General features: G+C 41.9%; 1 protein-coding gene across 1 annotated transcript in view; it reads left to right on the top strand.

Moving 5' to 3' along the window:
* Rapgef5 (Rap guanine nucleotide exchange factor 5) overlaps positions 1 to 18,888 on the top strand; it is a 219,137-nt gene that overhangs the window by 63,957 nt on the left and 136,292 nt on the right. Inside the window, exon 7 of the mRNA XM_085698050.2 lies at positions 7,974 to 8,022. Within this exon, the coding sequence (XP_085554176.2) occupies positions 7,974 to 8,022 (49 nt within the window). The remainder of the gene's footprint in view (positions 1 to 7,973; positions 8,023 to 18,888) is intronic.

Here is an 18,888-nt window from a genome sequence, read left to right as displayed (position 1 = left end):
TTCACACCAAAGACTCCCTTGGAAATTATGTTACTAGCTTGTTTCAGTTAATTATTTATAGAGGTGTCTGAGCCTGGTTGTGGTGGCACACACCTTTAAACCCAGCACTCCAGAGGCAGAGGCAGGCAGATCTCTGACTCAGATTGTTCTACAGACTGAGTTCCAGGACAACCAGGGCTGCACAGAGAAACTCTATCTTGAGAAAAACAAAGCCAAAACAAACAAACAAAAGAGATGTGTCTGCAGAGACCAGGTAGTTGTGTTCTTATTGATGTAGTCGATGTTTTAAACCTGGAACAGTAGGGAGTACAGCCTAACAATGAGGTGGACTAAGGTCCACCTTTACTAAGGTCCACCTTTACTAAGGTCCACCAACAGCCAGCTTTACTCAGAGTGTTGGGCAGCTAGTGTCTGGAGGTATTGTGAGGGCTAAGCAAGGTCAAGTGAGAAAGGTTCAGGAGAGTTTGGGCTGTGTACAGTCACGAGAACAACCATGCTTGAAAACATTTTTGGATGACAAGAGAAAACACAGCATTTGATCTAAAGCAAACACCCAGTCCTATTTACTACACCTGGGAGGGGCACAGAAGCATGTTTCCAGAGCATATCCATGTTCTGGAGGAACAGAGGTTACAGGACTCTCGTTTACTTGGTATTTTCGCACAAGCTCTCAGAAGTCCCCTAAAACAGCTTCATTCAAGGACTGAATTCCAACAGATATGACAGAAACCTGTAAGAGAGTTAACACACGGTATGAATTCAGCTTGTTCTGAATCATCTTCATATGTATTACAGAAAGTTTTCAAGAGCTCACCTGAACTGTTTCCATAACTCAAGCAATATGAAAGTAAACTAAGCCCATGGTTATTGGAATAGTGACCCGGTGTGCGATAATACAACAGAAGTGTGCTATTTATTGTTTATTATTTTGTATTCTGTATTCTGTGTAGCAGCCCAAGCCTCTCCACATGGAACAGAATAGGTGATCTTCTATTAAACAATTCTCTGATGCCAGTCCTTTCTTAAAATGCAGAAACATGTATGAGCTGCCTGTTGGCAGCAGACATGGCACAGGTTTTTATAACTTATGCCTGGTGATCAGCATCATGTCCCATTCCATGAATGCGTTTGGAATCAGCTGTTGAGACACTGGCACTCGGGGTGGTTTTCTCTCCCTCTCTACAACTTACAAAATCTGGACTGCTTGCAGTCTTGCGGCTGCTCTCCAGGGCCAGAAGTAACTGGGCATTTCCTCCTTTCAGCCTGTAGACTTTTGCAGCCTGAATTCTGACCCTTGCTCATTGAGGAGGCCCTTGTTGCTAATGAATTTTGTGGATGGGAAAGGCCTTGGTTGGTTGAGTTTTATCTTTTTTAAAAAAATATATTTATTTATTTATTATGTATACAATATTCTGTCTTTGTGTATGCCTGAAGGCCAGAAGAGGGCACCAGACCTCATTATAGATGGTTGTGAGCCACCATGTGGTTGCTGGGAATTGAACTCAGGACCATTGGAAGAACAGGCAATGCTCTTAACCATTGAGCCATCTCTCCAGCGCCCGGTTGAGTTTTATCTTAATATGAGTTTTTCTGATGTAAGATCCCAGCAAGGAGCCCAGTCTTCAGGTGAGATTACTTCTGACTGATGGCGTAATTAGTTAGTTCTGTGGTTTCTACATGTAATAACTTTATCTCCAAAGAGTACAATAATCCAGAAAAGACATTTCTACACAAGGACTGAGATATGATTTGGAATAAAAGACATACTAAACAGTGAATTTGAAACTTTAAAAAAATATCATTTATTTGCTTTAAATTTTCTTTCAAACTATTATTTATGGACAATTTACATTGATATAGATTCCTGTATGCTGATACAATTCAAAGTATATTTGTTATTTCTGTTTATAATATTTGTACACCTATGCAAAGTAATTTTGCCAGGACCCCCAAAGACCACCAAGAGACCAGATCTAATGCAGAAGCAAAGAGTCTTTTATTATAATTCCAACATGCTGGGGCTGATTGTTGTACACAAAGGCAAGATGGCTATGACCCTGAGAAGGAGGTGGGGGCTTCTTTTAAGCCTTACTGAGAGGAGTGTCTTAGAAAGGTCATTTTTGATATGATTGACTTAAGGAAGTGGCAGTCATTTTAGCACATTCTAATTGGCTGGGGCTAGTCAGGGGCTGCTCAGGGCTACAATTTTCCATTTTTTTGTGCAGACCTGGACAAGTCCAGGCCCAGTCCTTGAGTTGCCAGGGAGGCTAGTTCAGGCATGGCCTCTTCCTTGATCTCCTTGCTGTTGGGGCATTGGAGATTTATTGTCCTTTATTCATGGCTTCTCCTAAGAAACTGCTTGTTCAGCCTCAGGAAACTGAAATTGAGGCCGGATCTCTGAGAGAAGACTGGGCAGTCTGTTATGGCGTCTGCTTGATCCTTTTATTCCCCCCTTGAGTAGTGAGTGCATCATCTCAGATCCTTGAGATGCATTTGTTCCAGGGGCTGATATTGGGATTTTAGCGTCATCAGCTAAATTTCAGACAGGAATTATCATTCAGTTAAGGCATCAATGAAGCAAGAACCAACAGCGATTAGCAGAAGCAGAAGGGCCAAATTCCTATGATGGCTAACAGAGTCTTTATCTTGGGAATGAGAATGAAGACCAGCTGGTATTTTATTTCATGTTTCTTATGACAAGAAATTCCCTTTTGATATAACATTTCAGGGAGCACAAGGATGGCTTATTCACTTCTATAATTATTTCCTTCTGGTATTAGGAAGTTGTTCTCAAGGTCGCGGAATGTTAGGCAAGGGCGATGAGGTGACTTAGAAGCATCTGGTTCATTGACTAGCTGAAAAGACAGCATTTCTATCTGTTGGCTTGGTCCGTATCAGCTTCAGCAAGTTCATGACTGGTCATCTGGAGCGGTTGTCGTCAGCTGAGGCTTCGATGTGCTGTCAGCCAAGCAGAAACCTGTCAAGACAGATCAAACTAGGGACAGTTACAATTTCTGAACTTCTTTATGTCTTATATGAAAATATCTTAATTAAAGAAGTATATATATATTTTTGCTCAGATTCTTAGTTTATACCAGCTTAATTTTTTTGATTTGTTATTTTTATGTTATGTGTTTGGGTATTTTGCCTGCATGTTTGGATAGATACTACATGTATGTATTGCCTGTTAAAGCTAGAAGGAGGGTGTCAGATCCCCTAGAACTTGGGTTACAGATGGTTGTGCCACCACATAGTGGCTGGGAATTGAACTCTGGTCCTCTGCCACCACACTCTTAACTACTGAATCATCCTCCAGTCCTTAGCCTTAAGGTTTTATAGTGATTTAAAACTTAGGATATCAGAGAACTATTTTTTCCTTACATTTTATTTTAGAAATTGAGAAAAAAACCATACATACTTGTTTAAGTGACCTGTGTCATTTCTACTATGGTCTCAAAACTTAACTGCTTCTAGAATTCTAAGAATCTTTGCAAAATTTTTCATTGTTGGTTGTATTTAAATGAGTTTGCAAAGACAGCCCTTTGGTTAGGTAGATACCTTTACCCTTTCTGTTCCATCGTAGGATAACCCTCACCAGCCTACCTCGCTTTGTAAGAGTCACTTCTTCCCAAAAGCTGTCCCACATTTTAGCAGTTAACCTCTCCTGGGAGACTAGCTCTTTTGTTTGCTTTTTTCTTTTTTGTAGGCTGGTTTTCTTTTTTAATTATTATAATTTTTTATTAAAAATTTCCACCTCCTCCCCTCCTCCCATTTTCTTCCCCCTCCCCCCACTCCCCCTCCCTCTTCCCTTTCCAGTCCAAAGAGCAGTCAGGGTTCCCTGCACTGTGGGAAGTCCAAGGTCCTCCCCCCTCCATCTAGGTCTAGGAAGGTGAGCATCCAAACAGACCAGGCTCCCACAAAGCCAGTCCGTGCAGTAGAATCAAAACCCAGTGCCATTGTCCTTGGCTTCTCAGTCAGCCCTCATTGTCAGCCACATTCAGAAAGTCCGGTTTGATCACATGCTCCATCAGTCCCAGTCCAGCTGACCTTGGTGAGCTCCCATTAGATCAGCCCCACCGTCTCAGTGGGTGGGCGCACCCCTCGCAGTCCTGACTTCCTTGCTCATGTTCTCCCTCCTTCTGCTCCTCATTTTGTTTGCTTTTAAGGCTTTCTGTTGCTCTCCAGTCTTAGCTGTGATGCACAACTTTGTGAGCGTTTGTGATTCGAGGCTGAAGTACTCTTAAAGTACCAGGGAGAAAACAAGCAGTGTGAACAGTAAGACCGGCTCCGCTAGCGCGTTTGTGGATGTTGGAAGTCAACACATTTCAATGTGTTTCAGACTCTAGCTTCTGATGGGTCACCAGGAGAGAAGAGAAACTGACGACTGTGTCTTCTCAGTCCCAGTCAGTCTCCATTTAGATATTCGTGAGAGCAACCAACTGTACGTGCTTGGGCTATAATAGCAGTTTTGTGTGCTGAGCAAACAGTATCTTAATTAAAGCTTTCTAAGAATCATCTGTTCAGTGTTCTGTGTGCCCGAGTCTGTCAGTCTGCTGATATACCCAGTAAGTCTGACCATTCGATTGCATTATAGCATCACTTTCTATCTGGAAGGCATAGTAAATTTCATGCTACTTTAGTAATAATTTGGAGTAGAGCAAAATAAAAGTAAAGATTGGTTGCCAGATGAGATGAGTATAATATTGGAATATGGAGTCTTAGAGAAAACCAGTGTGTTGTTGACGAGAGCATGGTTTTCAGTCCTGGTCACAGCATTGCATCCCGTGGGAAGAGTCATTGACACTAAATGGACCAATCCATTGTCTTCTAAATGGCTTCTTCAGCAGCTCACCAGGCATTTGGGAGACTCTTGCCTGGGTGGTACTTGCTGGTCTCCTTGGGAAGTTGTCTGAGCATTGGCCTCTGCAGGCCTTCCTGGTGCTGGACATGGCATTCCTTCTCTAATGCTTAGTCTTAGCAGTGTGTGATTGCTCACATTTCTTAAATTCGTACTTAACAATTTGCAAAGGAGATTACGACCTTTCACTATATTCTTAAAACTCCTTAGTTGGGTGGGGTGATTCACACCTTTAATCCCAGCACTCAGGAGGCAGGGAGAGGTGGATCTCTGAGTTCAGGCCAGCCTGGTCTACAGAGATTGTTTAGGGACAGTCAGGGCTACACAGAGAAAAAACAATACCACCACCACCACGATTCCTGCTGGCGTAGCTTGTGGCAGGGGATGCCTTCTTTTTGAATGTTCCTTTTGCTCCGTCGGGTGTCTTTTCACTCTCTAAGTCTCTCAAGAGATGTCTTTGTACTAAGCCACTGTCTTTTCATGAAGAAGCATCCCTTATGCTGGCTGATATCAGTGAAAGAACATATAGGTCTGTGCCTCAGTGGAGCATCTAGCTCAGAAGACAAGCAGCGCCACACGCGTTAGAATAATTAATGACACAACTGCCAGGGGTGCAGGAACAAACCAGACCTGGGAAGGGGCCAGTGGGATCAGACCTCAGTGTGCCTTGCTTGAGCAGCCCTTTCCCCTTTGTGCTCTGTGGAGAGAAAGGGCGTTTAGTCAAAGCTCTTTCCCTCCTGACTCAGAACTGTGGAAGTCATCCTAACCCTGCCATGTGTAGGACAATTGTCCTCTCTTGGCAGAAATCCAGAGAATGTAGCGAGTACAGTAACCTCATTTGCTTTATGTGGACAGAAGTGCGAGGCCACTCCCAAATTAATGTGCAGCTCTTTCTCACTGCTCACAACTCTCTTCTTCCTACCCTTCCGCTATGGTTTTATTGTTCACCCCACTAATTACTTTCCCTCCAAATCCTTGGAAACTGTATAGGATACAGAACTGTTAGAATACACTGCTTTTCTTTCCTGCAATATTTTATTTTCAGCCTTATTCCAAGTTAGAGAGTAAAGGCTGAAGACCCTGTGAAAGGCACTGAGGCGTAGAGAGCTAATGCTGAGGTAGGGAAGGCTGACATTGTTTCTCCAGGAGCAAGTTTGGCGATCCAATTTCTCCATCATTCATCTCTGGTGCTTTTCTGTCTCTGACTACAGTGAGACCTTCCTGGGAGGTCACAGATCAGGCAGCCGTTGACAGGATGCCAAGGAGCGTTCATAATCCGCATCTTTGTTCCATTCCCAGTTTTGTGGCATTGTGAAGGAGGAAAATCCTAAAACAGATAACAATGCTACAGTACACAACTCAAAATATAAATGTTCAATGATTGGTACTTTGTTTTGCTACTTTTTTACTTATTTGAGCAAATACAATGTATTTCTAGATGTTTTCCTGTGGTCACTCTTCAGTTCTTACTTCCTCAGTATCCTCCCCACCTTGTTCTTTCCCCATAAACCTTCCATTCATGACCATTTTCAGACTTCAAACTCCCAAGGTTGAAGAGAAAGAGACCTCCTGCCTACTCACTATTGTGTAATTGTCACAAGAGTCTCGGGCATTGAAGAATCAGCTAAATCAGGGGAAAGCACTTTTGAATGGCGTTTGTGCACCCCATAAGGAAAGTGTGTCAGTGAAAACCGCCGAGCAAGCTTCCTTAGGAAGCTGATGCCTGGGCCACTGGGAACTGGTTCTGCATGGACTCTCACGGGCTAACACATTAACACTCTTGCCTTCCAGTAAATGAATGTAAATTAAATTAATCTGAATGGCAAATCTGAAATTTGACCTTGAACTCCCATGTTTCCCCTTTTAAGTGTCATTACTGTAATATATTCAGGTACACACACACACACACACACACACACACACACACTCTTAAGAGGTTGTGCCTAGATGAGGAAAGGACTCATTCACTATGGTTTTTTTTTTCATTGCTATCAAACATGGCTGTCTTCAAGAATGTGTTTATATTATCTTAATAATAAGTATACTTATCGTTTTTTGTCTTTGATGTTTCTCGTTGAGAGTTTTTTAACATAAATTTTTATTGATTCTTTGGGAATTTCACATCATGCTTTTTTAACATAAATTTTTATTGATTCTTTGGGAATTTCACATCATGCATTCCAACCCCACTCATTTCCCAGTCCCACTGTATCCTTCACCCTTGTACCATCCCCCACCAAGAAAAGCTTAAAAACAAACAATAAAAATAAAATATAAAAATATGAGTAAGAATATTGATTAAAAACAACAAAAATCTCAAAAACAAACAAAGATAACAACAAAAAAAGCAAACACTCAAACCCGAAAAGGCACTTTGCCCCGCCATCTTCCCACCCCTGCGTCCCCTCCTCATTCTCGGTGGCACTGGGAGCTGCTGCATGCCGCGCCGTGGACCCTCCTGTCCACACAGCTTCACGTGCAATGTTCATTGTGTGATGTTTTAAAGGGCAGATTTAAGCATTCAAACTGGCAGAGCGTCAGCATTTAAAAACTAAAATTTTGGAAGGTAGACATGGTTAAAGACTCTTGTCTATTTTGCCTGCCCTATGCCAGTGCCCTTTGCTTTACTTGCATCTTATTCCAGCTGGCTCCTGCCACCTGCTCAGGTGCAGCAAAAGTCCATGTGTCAGAGCCGAGGTCATCTGGAATTCCTAACGTAAACAGGCATCCTCGGGGATGCTTAATCCTTACTACGCTTGTCAGAGTATCATTCTAACAGTTCATATCCGTACTGTTTCTGAGTGCAACATATAGTTGTTGTCAAAGAACTCATCATGGCATATGTACGTCACAATGTGCACTTTTTGGCAAATAGACTTTTAAAAATTAAATAAATTAATAAAAAATCACTCTCTTTAAAAAAGTAAATGTGATTTCTTCCACATTTTTGTTCTGAAATGCTGCCACAGTTTTTCTCATACTGAAGAGAGGGGAGAAGGCAGTGATGGCGGCAAGCTTGGTCTCGACAGCAGCTCCTTAGCTCCAAACCAAGTGCTGCCTTGGTGGCTCCATTTTTCTTATTCTAACATGATTTGTTTCCCTAATATTTTCTTAGGTGCAGAGAGAGCTAGCGGCTGTTATTGCGATGAAAGCAAGAAAGTCCGGTGAGTAATCCTTCGTGGGCTGGAGGGTGACTGTAACCCTGGGGCTAGTGTGCACTGGGACCACTTCAGAATGCCTGCTACAGAATGCAGGAAAACCATATCTTGAAGGATTTATATTCCAGTCTAAATAGCCAGCATAAGTGTTATGGAAAACACTTCAAAGTAAAATTTTATTCCTTTTCCCTAATTTATTTCCAATTCTGAGGAAAAATGAAAAATCTTTATGGTCCACTGGAACCAGGAAAGACATCAAAGTCATCAAAGTGAAAGCAATTAAATTACGTTTTGTAATATGATGACAGGTAGCACCAAATACTATAGTGCTATACTGCTTTGGAGACAGGGTCTGACTGTATGGCCCTGGGTACCCTGGAATTCTCTCTGTAGATCAGGCTGATCTCAAACTGCCTGCTTCTTGGTATACTTAAGGCAATATATTTTTTTTTAATTTTAGAATGACTTGTCTAAAAACAATCTATTCAATAATATTTCATAGCAAACATTTTTCACAGAACTGGGTCTATAGATATATCCTCATATTTGTAAGCTATAATCTGAAGAAATAATATGCAGAAAGCAGAAGGAGGCTTCCAAATATATGCTGGAGAACAAAACATTTTCTGCTAAAAATCCAGTATAAAATGGAGGCTGAGTGAAATGGAAAACACTTGCTTAGTGTCTTAGGGCTTCTGTTGCTCTGAAAAGGCAGCATGGCCACAGCAACTCTTACAGTTTCAGAGGTTTAGTTTATCGTTACCATGGTGGGGAGCATGAGAGCTGGGAGTATGGTGGCATGCAGGCAGACATGGTGCTGGAGAAGTCTACGTCCTGATCCAAAGGCAACAAGGACACACTTCCCCCAACAGGGCCACTTCTACTCCAAATAGTCCACACCTCCCTGGAGTGCCACTTCCTTTGGGGGCCGCTTTCTTTCAAACCACACTTAGAGAGGGGACATGTTCAAAGGTGTAGGAGCTCAGCACAGGCATGACTTGGATGTGGTGCACTAGAAGATGAGTTTTCAGCCCGAAAGATGACGACAGTGAAAACGGAGATAAGTTTGAAGAATGACCAGAGAGAAAATGGGTTAGCATAAACTGAACGTTCATGTATCTCATTCTCTAAGGCACCCTTAAAAGTGTCTTACTTTTCAGTTACTGTTTGAATCAAATACACTTTAGTATGGGTACATTTATTATATCCATGTAGCTTTGGCAACCTTACTGATTAAAGGCTGTAGCCTATACACGTGTATGAACATTCCCACATGAACATGTTCATGTCACACATACACAAACACACATGCATGCACACAGAAAAAGAAAAGGTAAAAGTAGTCCTTAAATTCTTATCATGGGATTATAAAGTAAAATATTCAGTGAAATATATACAATGGTATATATTACTTTTCTTTTTCATAATAAAAATAGTTTTATTTTTCTTGCTATTAGAGCATGCTCATTGAAAAAAATTTGTTATACATTCATGTTTTAAGAAGAAATTGAAAATTGTAAACCAAGCCTGTGCCTTCATTTCCCGGCCACCCAGACCTGAATAATCACACAGAAACTGAATTGATTACAGCACTGTTTGGCCAATGTCTCAGGCTTATTATTTAACTAGCTCTTACATCTTAAATTAACCCATTTCTATTAATCTGTGTATCACCACAAAGCCATGGCTTACTGGTGTAGCATGTTACTCCTTCAGCAGCTACATAGTATCTGCCTTGATTCTATCTATCTCTGTTCGCATTCCCCTCCTGACTTTACTCTGCTAAGCCATTGGTCGAAACAGCTTTATTCATCAACCACTAATAGCAACACATATACATAGGACATCCCACATCAAAAAAATCTCATCTCCTCTCACCAACATCAGTATTAATCTTTTTTGTATATATTTCTAGATGTTGTCCTACTAATGTGTAAATATTGCTACATATTAATAAGATTTTGAGATAATTATAGATTCATACATTTCTAATAAACTATGGGCATATTCCAAGCACTTTTTAAAAATGTCTTTATTTATCTCTGAGAATTTCTACATGTATGTGTGTGTTTTGATCAGATCTAGTCCTCGCCCCCAGCTCATTCCAGGTCCTCCACCCCCAACCTTATCCTCTGTTGTCTGATAGTCATTTGCCAACTAAAAACCATCTCAGCTACCTTCAAGGTTGAGAAGTTGTAAATGATGCTGCTTGAACATTTTTGCAGGTTTTGTGTTTAAGTTTTTACTCATTTTAGTTGAACACTAAAAGGTTTGTTTGCTAGGTCTTAGATCATGTTTAATGCCACATGGTCTTCTGAAGTTCCTGCATCCACAGTAAGAGTTTCCATTGCCTCGGTCTTCAACTAGCTTGATGCTGCTTTAGATGTGAACCCTTCTAATGCAGGACATTACCTCTGCCTTTTCTTTGCTTTACCTCCTTTGTTGTCTTTTGCAATTCTCTAATGCTTGCCGACGGCGAACATCTTTTCTTGAGCTTGTTGCCACCTATATAACTTCTTCATTGTGATGATCAGTTAGCTTTTCACCTGTTTTCTAATTGACTTGTTCCTTTCCTCACTGTTGAACTTGAAGAAAGAGTCACAATCAAGTATGTCATATGCAAATATTTTCTCCCATTCTATGGCTTGATTTTTCAATTTCTTGATGGTTCTGTGTATTTTAATATACTTTGCCAATTATTTCTCTCCTGAGTCATCCCTGCTCTCTCTAAAAATGACTGCCAAGCCAAAGTCATTTAGATTTTCTCAGGGTGCCAGGTAGCAGTTCTATAGTTTTGTGTTTTTTCTTTGGGGTTGTCGTTCATTTGAGTTCTTTTTTGTGATGGGCATAACTAAGGTCTAGATTTCAGTTTTCAGTTGACTATTCTGTTGTCTTAGCACTGTTTGTTAAGAAAGCTTCCACCTTAACTCTCCTTTGTCTAAGATTCTTGCCTGTGTTTATGTGGGTCTGTTTTGGGTTCCATTCTGCTCCTCTGACCTGGGAGTCTGTTCTTTCATTCATTATGTACCATACTGTTTTGAGTATGGTAGCTCTGTAGTAAATCTTGAGATTGAAAGTATCAGCCTTCCAACTTTGCTCTTTTTCTTCAATACTGTGTTTCCTCTTCTAGGCTCACCCGCTCTCCATGTAAAACTTCACATTATCTGATCAGCTCTCATGTTGTATATCTCTTCTGTCTGACAATTTTTTTATATGAGGGTTGTATGCCTCCCCCAAGTGTTAACTGAAATGAATGATCCGTGATGACTGTTTTGTCTCTGCTGTTCCAGTTGTGTCCTTCTTTATGTCATTAGTCATGGCTCAGTGATATGAAAAGTGGTCAATGGCCATGAGAATTGAGCAGTACTGCCTCTGCTTTCCCCCCTGACTTTATTTAAATATGTTTTCTGATTAGAAAATGAATATGAATAAAGAAGATTGTTCCAGAGTAAAAAGGAAGATAATTCAGTTATAGAACCCAACGACAACAAATTTGGGAAGCAGTCAGGGATAAAAATAACCAACAAGTTGTATGTTGTTTAGTCAAAAATCCTGTTGTCTGACCTGATGCTGAGAGCGGATAAAAAACAGCAGCAGTGAAGCACAGAGGGCTGCAACCTTGTTGTGTTGCTTCACTCTTTACCGACTTCTCAGCAAGCATTCTGCTGTATGCAGATGCTCAGTAAGACGTGAGAAGAGTGGGCAAGAGCAAGGACACATTGTCCCTTCCTGTGTTTAAACCATTGCCCATATTTCATAAGTATAGTATATTAGTGATTGCACATCTGATAAAGGCAAAGTTATTATTGTGGAGGTAAGAGGTGTTATATAGAGTTATATAGAGCTGCAGATACTTTCTCTGTGAGATTCTTGGTTTTTAGTTGTTTGTTTTTAAAGTTGTGTTGTATTTTTATTGTTAAAGGAAAAAGAGAAGAAGGTGGCATATATCTAATACAAAAACAGTATGAAAAGGGAAGTTGGCACATCTGGGGCTGGACAGCACGAGCTGACTACCCTAGTAGCTTCTGTCTTGCAGTAAGACTACTAATCAGCACTCAGGTGCCATGGTAGATATCCATGTCCAACCGCAAAGGATCTTTAACATGAGCATGAGTAGGAGAAAGGGTTTCAGTTGCACCTCACCATGTAAACAGAAATAAAAGTAACTGCCAGTCAGTATAGGTTCCATAAATGATTCATGGCTATAGTTAGTAAAATATCTATTTTTTTGTCAGTTTTGAAGAGGCTATTAGGATCTACCTTTAAGCAGGTTTCTCCTCTAACAGCTTACTGTAGTGGGTGTTAAGATACTGTAAGCTTTGTAAGATTTACAAAATTAACAGATTTTCTTTCACTTCTTTATCCTCGGATGACTTGTTCTAGTGCTAACAGTACTTCGTTAGTGGTTTAATGAAATAGTTTCTTCCATTTTCTAGGGACTCCACGGCCAGGGCCAGTTGGTTTTCATCCTTAGAAATGTGTGTTTGGTTGGCTTCTATTTATAAAGAATCAAAAAGGCTACATTAAGTAAACCTCTTTGGCAGAGTTTAGCTGTCACTCTGCCTGTTTAGCCCATAGGCAGGCTGTGCAGTCAGAGCACCGTGCACCCACTGCAGGCCGTCTGTGCAGTCAGAGCACTGCACCCACTGCAGGCTGTCTGTGCGGTCAGAGCACTGTGCACCCACTGCAGGCTGTCTGTGCAGTCAGAGCACTGCACCCACTGCAGGCTGTCTGTGCAGTCAGAGCACTGCACCCACTGCAGGCTGTCTGTGCGGTCAGAGCACTGTGCACCCACTGCAGGCTGTCTGTGCAGTCAGAGCACTGCACCCACTGCAGGCCGTCTGTGCAGTCAGAGCACTGTGCAGTCAGAGCACTGCACCCACTGCAGGCCGTCTGTGCAGTCAGAGCACTGCACCCACTGCAGGCCGTCTGTGCAGTCAGAGCACTGCACCCACTGCAGGCTGTCTGTGCAGTCAGAGCACTGCACCCACTGCAGGCTGTCTGTGCAGTCAGAGCACTGCACCCACTGCAGGCTGTCTGTGCGGTCAGAGCACTGTGCACCACTGCAGGCCGTCTGTGCAGTCAGAGCACTGTGCACCCACTGCAGGCCGTCTGTGTAGTCAGCACTAATTTTCTCTTGAACAGCTGTTTCCCCACTAGGTGATCTAATGAAGATGAAGGAACTCTTGAGTAGCTCTGTCAGTGGTAAGAGATCAGACAGGACTCTGCTGTCTTCCCTCATCACTCAGAGCCCTCGACTGGGGCACAGCAGGGATTTGCAGCTTTGATGAATTAAGAATGGTGGCCCACGCCTTTAATCTCAGCCCTCGGGGCAGAGGCAGGCAGATCTCTGTGAGTTTGAGACCAGCCTGGTCTATAAAGTGATTTTGAAAACACACACACACACACACACACACACACACACACACACACAGAATTTCAGAACTAGCTACTGTGAAGCAGAACTGAGATTTTATAAAAGATATTTTAGTACAAAAGTGCTCATGGAAAGACTAAGAACACACCCAAGCATATGGTATAGCCTTTAAAGAGGGCCAGTGGGGGCCTGGAGAGATGGGTCAACAGTTAAGAGCATTGGTTACTATTCCAGAGTTCAATTCCCAGCAGCTACATGGTGGCTCACGACCATCTCTAGTGGGATCTGATGCCCTCTTCTGACATAAAGGTGTATATGAAAATAGAGCACATATAAATGAAATAAATAAATCTTAAAAAAAAAATAAAGAGGACCAGTGTTTCAAGTGTCCCACTGGTGACTGTGTGCAGGATATTGGAAGCTTTCTGAAATTTCATTGCTCAACCAGTTTTTGGGGGACCTTACCCCTCCCCCTTATATGCTATTATTTGATGATTGATAGACAGAAGTGCCTTTAATGAGTTTATAATCTGCTGAGATAAAACCTGGAGTCACCAGAGTTTTATGGGACATTTAGTACATGTTCTTGTTGTTCTTGGGATTTCTAGAAAAATGTAGGTTTACAGCTGAGAAGGGAGAAAAGGCTTTAAACAGCTTTTAGTTTTGCTGAAAATATTCTTGCTGCTGAGGAGTGGCTTCATCCAGACTCCGGGGTGATAGGCTGCTTTTCTGTCTGTGCCCCCATAATTGTTCCTTCTTTCTATCCTGTTTCAAGTATACAAAGTCTGTTGACTATATTTTAAATATTCAAAAGTTTATGCCCCTTTTAGTGCTATTTCAACCACTTCGGTCTTCCCAAGACTACCACAGCTCTTCTCAGAGAGGCACCTCTGTCCTCAGAGTTGACTTTTCTACATGCCTTGCTTCTCCCCTCCACTCCATTGCCCTTCCCTCCCCTCCCCTGCCCTTCTAAATGTTGTGCTTTCCAGAGCCCATCAGTCTGACCTGTGGGTGGACTGGCCTTTCCTAATTGCCTTGCAACACCACTGAACCACTAAACATGTTTTGTTTTGTTTTGGGGAGGTAGTCTTTGTCAACCAAGAGAGCCTTCTGTGGTATGCATTTGGTCCTAACATAGTTGATAGAACATTCTTAGCATTCTTGTCTTCCTTATTGGTGATGACCAAGGATGGCCCTAGAAGAATTTTCCACAACACCATGCTGATTTTGGACACTTGGTGCACTTTCCTTCTCCACTGCCTGATTCCTTCTGCTGACATTTTCAGAGACCATTCTTCTGCCACTGACGGGCTCGTGGTATATTCGTTCTCATCGTCACCAGGGACTGGGAAAGGGAACGGTTCCATGGTTGGAAGCTCGTCTTTCCTTTTCTTAGTGTGTGAAATCACAGGAAGAGGCCTGAAGCAGTGGTTCTCAAAGCAGCGGAAAGTTGAAGGGCCCTGGAAGCTGCCAGGCTCTTAGATTAAGAGGACCACAGCACCGCTGAGCCCAGCAATAATTGGAAGTTCATACAGCTGACACTTTATACATTTCTTTAAGCCTCCCACTGGGATACAAAGAAAATTGCCTTTAAAAAAAAATCCCATGACACTGTCTTCTGTAATTAGAGCTATTAAGTCGAAATGATAAATAACTATCCAATGGCATACTATAAAAGAAAATAGCCTTCTTCACTGATCTCTTTAAAATAGCAAAACTAGAAGGTATTGAGTATCAGAAGTTAGACTCCTTTAATCCTGAGGATTGTTAAGAATTAAGTAAGTGACAAAGAAAAACAAGATGCTTTTCTTTACATCTCTCAGTGTGTCATTTCCAGTAAACATTTCCAGTGTCCAACAGACTCAGGTAATTAAATTATTTGGAATGGCAGCTTCTTTCTCTTGTAGAGAATTGGATGATGGAAGAGAGCTGGACACTGGTGGCCCTCCCCAGGACGTGGAGACAAGTGGAGACATTCTGCTTTTCTGCTTTGTGTCCAGGGCAGGGTTATGACTGCACACGTTTTACACACATGGGTCAGTTGTGTCCCGAACAGGGTTGTTACTGCACATGTTTTATACACATGGGTCAGTTGTGTCCAGGACAGTGTTGTGATTGTACATGTTTTACACACATGGGTCAGTTGTGTCCAGGACAGAGTTGTAAATGCATACATTTTATACACATGGTTCAAACCTGAGAAACGGTTTCTTGGGATAAGAACAGAGAGGTAGGGAGATACAGTCAAGGGAGAATCAAGTTTTCTAGTTAAATCCTGAGACATGACTCCTAGCACTGCAGCTCCTGGGAGCATGTTTTGTGCAATGCACCAGGAAGAGTGTGATGAGAGCGCCCTGTGCATAAATCCATTATTAGTTCTGCACCCGAGGTCAAACAGAAGTTAATGACCGTTTGCACACCAGAGAGCTGAAACTCTCTTTTTATTTCTTTCACATAATGACAAAAGGAGAGAGTAATTTTATATTTAAATTGATTTAAATTTCAAAGCATAAACACAGAAGTCTCCTGGTACTTTTTTTTATTGTTGTTGCTAGTGAAACTTCCGGGCAAATCTCAACTTTTATAAAAAAAAAAAAAATTAAGTCCCACCCCTTTCTAGCTTTTTGATTTTTGTTGAATAACCCTGTTTTCCCCCTGCTGGGTTAGTGATACCAAATCAGAAGCCAGCAGCGCAATCAGGGCCACTTTGTTTAATGATTTAGTTTTGCATGTGTTGAGCTAATTAGCTGATTGAAACAACTAATGGTGTCTTTAATACACCGTTGACTGGGCAACTTCTCCTCTGCAGCCTGCCAGCTCCTTTGTTCTTGGTCCTCTGGGGAATGAGAGCTACTTCCCCAGCAACACATGATCTATAGCACCCAGCACTGGGAGGCGGGGTCCCAGAGGCCGTTATGCTAATTACCAGGTGCCCCGAAGAGGAAGTGCATCCATTTAAAACCCTGTATCTGACTAAGTCTGGACATTTAAATAGCATCTTTGGTGGATCACGGACCAGGGAGGGGACAGAGATTATCTGTGATCCACTATATAGCAGATTACACTCTAGTGTTGTGTCAGCAATTTGGCATGCCCCTCAGGTATCGAGTAAAAGCAATCTGCAGATGGTTTAAAATAATAACATGAAAATCTTTAAGGAATGATTAGAAGAAAATGATCACATAATTAAAAGGAAAGCTATATTACAGCTAACATCTCTCTCAGGCACTAAAATATTCCTTAAGAAGAATTCCTGCCATGCACAGTTTTTCTAAAGTCATGAAATTCTGTCGTCTAGTGAAACACATCACGTACCTAGTTTTGTAGCTGGGGAGCATTTTCAGGAAATGTGACTGCCACGGTGACTGTGTTACCTGCTCTTGTTGTCCAGCAACCCTTTTAATACAAGGAAGAGGAGAGCTTGTCCTAACACTACAGTCCCATGTTAGCCACCAGCAAATTTATGTCTCCTAGTCAAGCATGTGGCTGACTACCTACGAATATGGGAATATGAATTGCAAGTAATACAATATCTTTCCCCTGCTTTTTATTTCCATTTCACTGGCATCTTTTAACATTGGAAATCTGAAGGCCCCCCTCCCCTTCACCCCCAGGGCATGTTTTCTGCTGTCATTTGTATTGACAAGTAAGAAGCATCATGGGAAATCTTTGCCTTGGCCATATGACCCAGCAATTGTCCATCATTCATCACATTAAAAGTCTGATTGTGTAAGTAGCCATGAAGATGGAGCCAAGCTGACGCGAATAGTGTGTGACAGTGAGCATTGCTCGCCGTCCTGGCCCTCACCTGACATGCTCCTGATAAACTTGCTCCATGCATCTGTGTAAACAATGAACATTTGAGGTTTTTTTTTTTTTAATTCAATCCCTTTAGTTTAAAACACATTCAATGATACAAGTAAATTTGATTTTATAAAACAAAATATAAAATAGTGTGATATGACCTGTATCTTAGAAAACCAGCTATTTTGTTCACATACTTCTTCAGAATATTTTTACCTAAGTATAAAGCTAACAAATCTATTCATACAAATGACCTATTCCAGTTCCCTGAACCTAAAGAGACCCAAAATTGTATTTCCATCACAGGATTTGTGTTTTTTAAATATTTAAGAGTGTACCAAGCATCCCCCTGCCACAGTAATGTAAACCCACGAGACCTTTCTAGTGGGCACACGGCAGCTACAGCTTTAACACTCTGAGACACGAGCGCGCAGAAGCAGACCCGTTTGGGGTGCATCGCCGGCTCTCCATGAGAGCTGTGGCTCTGGGCACAGCTTGCTGACAGCTGCACCTCACTCAGAGCAGCCCCCTCTCCCTAAGCAGATCACCGGTGTCAGCAGCTCTGGGAACACTGCTCTGGCCCTGTGTGGGGAGGAGGCTGGTGAGAAGTTCCTTCTGCAGTCCCCAAGACGTGCACAATTCAGTTGTAGCTTTTGACAGTGGTTTTTGTTCGGATGTGGAAACAGATGGAAACTCAATAAGATAAATCTCTGCCTTTTTCTGAGCAGATGCTTCCAGCTTCCTTCTTGACTGAAACTTTCTCTCTGAAGCGCCGCCCTGAGTCGTCTTCCTCCCTCAGCTGTGCTGGCACGGGCCTGCCGCGGGGCTAGCATCTAAGTGTAGGAAAGGCCCCGGCACCGGGATTTTAACCACCCTGTGTTTAGGTGATTCGAGTTCCAGACCTTGAAAAATATACGTGAAGCTGGGTCTGCAGTCTCAGGAAGTGAGCTGGAGTTTAATAGAGAGCATTTGCTGGTCGTAGGAATCAAAAATACACTTTAAACTGTGACTATTAATTGGTTTATTGGAGAATTTCCTGGCTTCTCAGTGTTTCTCTAGCTTAATAGAAATTTTCCTGTGGGAATGACAACCAGTCATTCATGGTACCAGCAATGAGAGTTTTATAAATGATAATTGTCTCCAGCCTGTGCCTGGGGCAGAAGGAGTAAAAACATATTGTGACCAACGTTTCTAAGTGGAACTGGTCAGGAAAGCTTTTATGGAGCTGATTTTTATTGGCATAGGTGGAAGCGGTTTTTAATACTTAAGAATCTTATATTTAAATACAATTTTTATATTATTCTTCCCCTCCACCACTTCCCTCAGTTCCTCCTATGTTCTTCCCTCTCCTCAAATTCATAGCTTCTTACTCATTAACCATAATTGTATGTATATATACACACATATGTGTGTGTATGTGTTTTATGTATATAAATTTATAAACACAACCTGCTCAGATCATTTGGTGATGCTGAGACCTGACCCCTTGGGATTGGTTAGCTTATCACAGTGCGTGTCATTAGAGAATTCTTGATTCTTTTTCTCTCAGCAACCGTAAATTGCTTATAGATCTTTTGGGGTGAAATTTTATAATTCCAGAATCCTTTTTAGGCTTGTTTAGGAAGCTGCGTTGTTGAGAGTTGCTGGGCAACTTTGCTGTCACCTGGAGAAGACACTCTCTTGCAGCGGAC

Source organism: Myodes glareolus, chromosome 11 (assembly GCF_982192425.1).
Source record: "Myodes glareolus chromosome 11, mMyoGla1.1, whole genome shotgun sequence".
In the NCBI taxonomy this organism is placed as follows: Eukaryota; Metazoa; Chordata; class Mammalia; order Rodentia; family Cricetidae; genus Myodes; species Myodes glareolus.
This window is presented reverse-complemented; position numbering and strand designations above follow the sequence as displayed.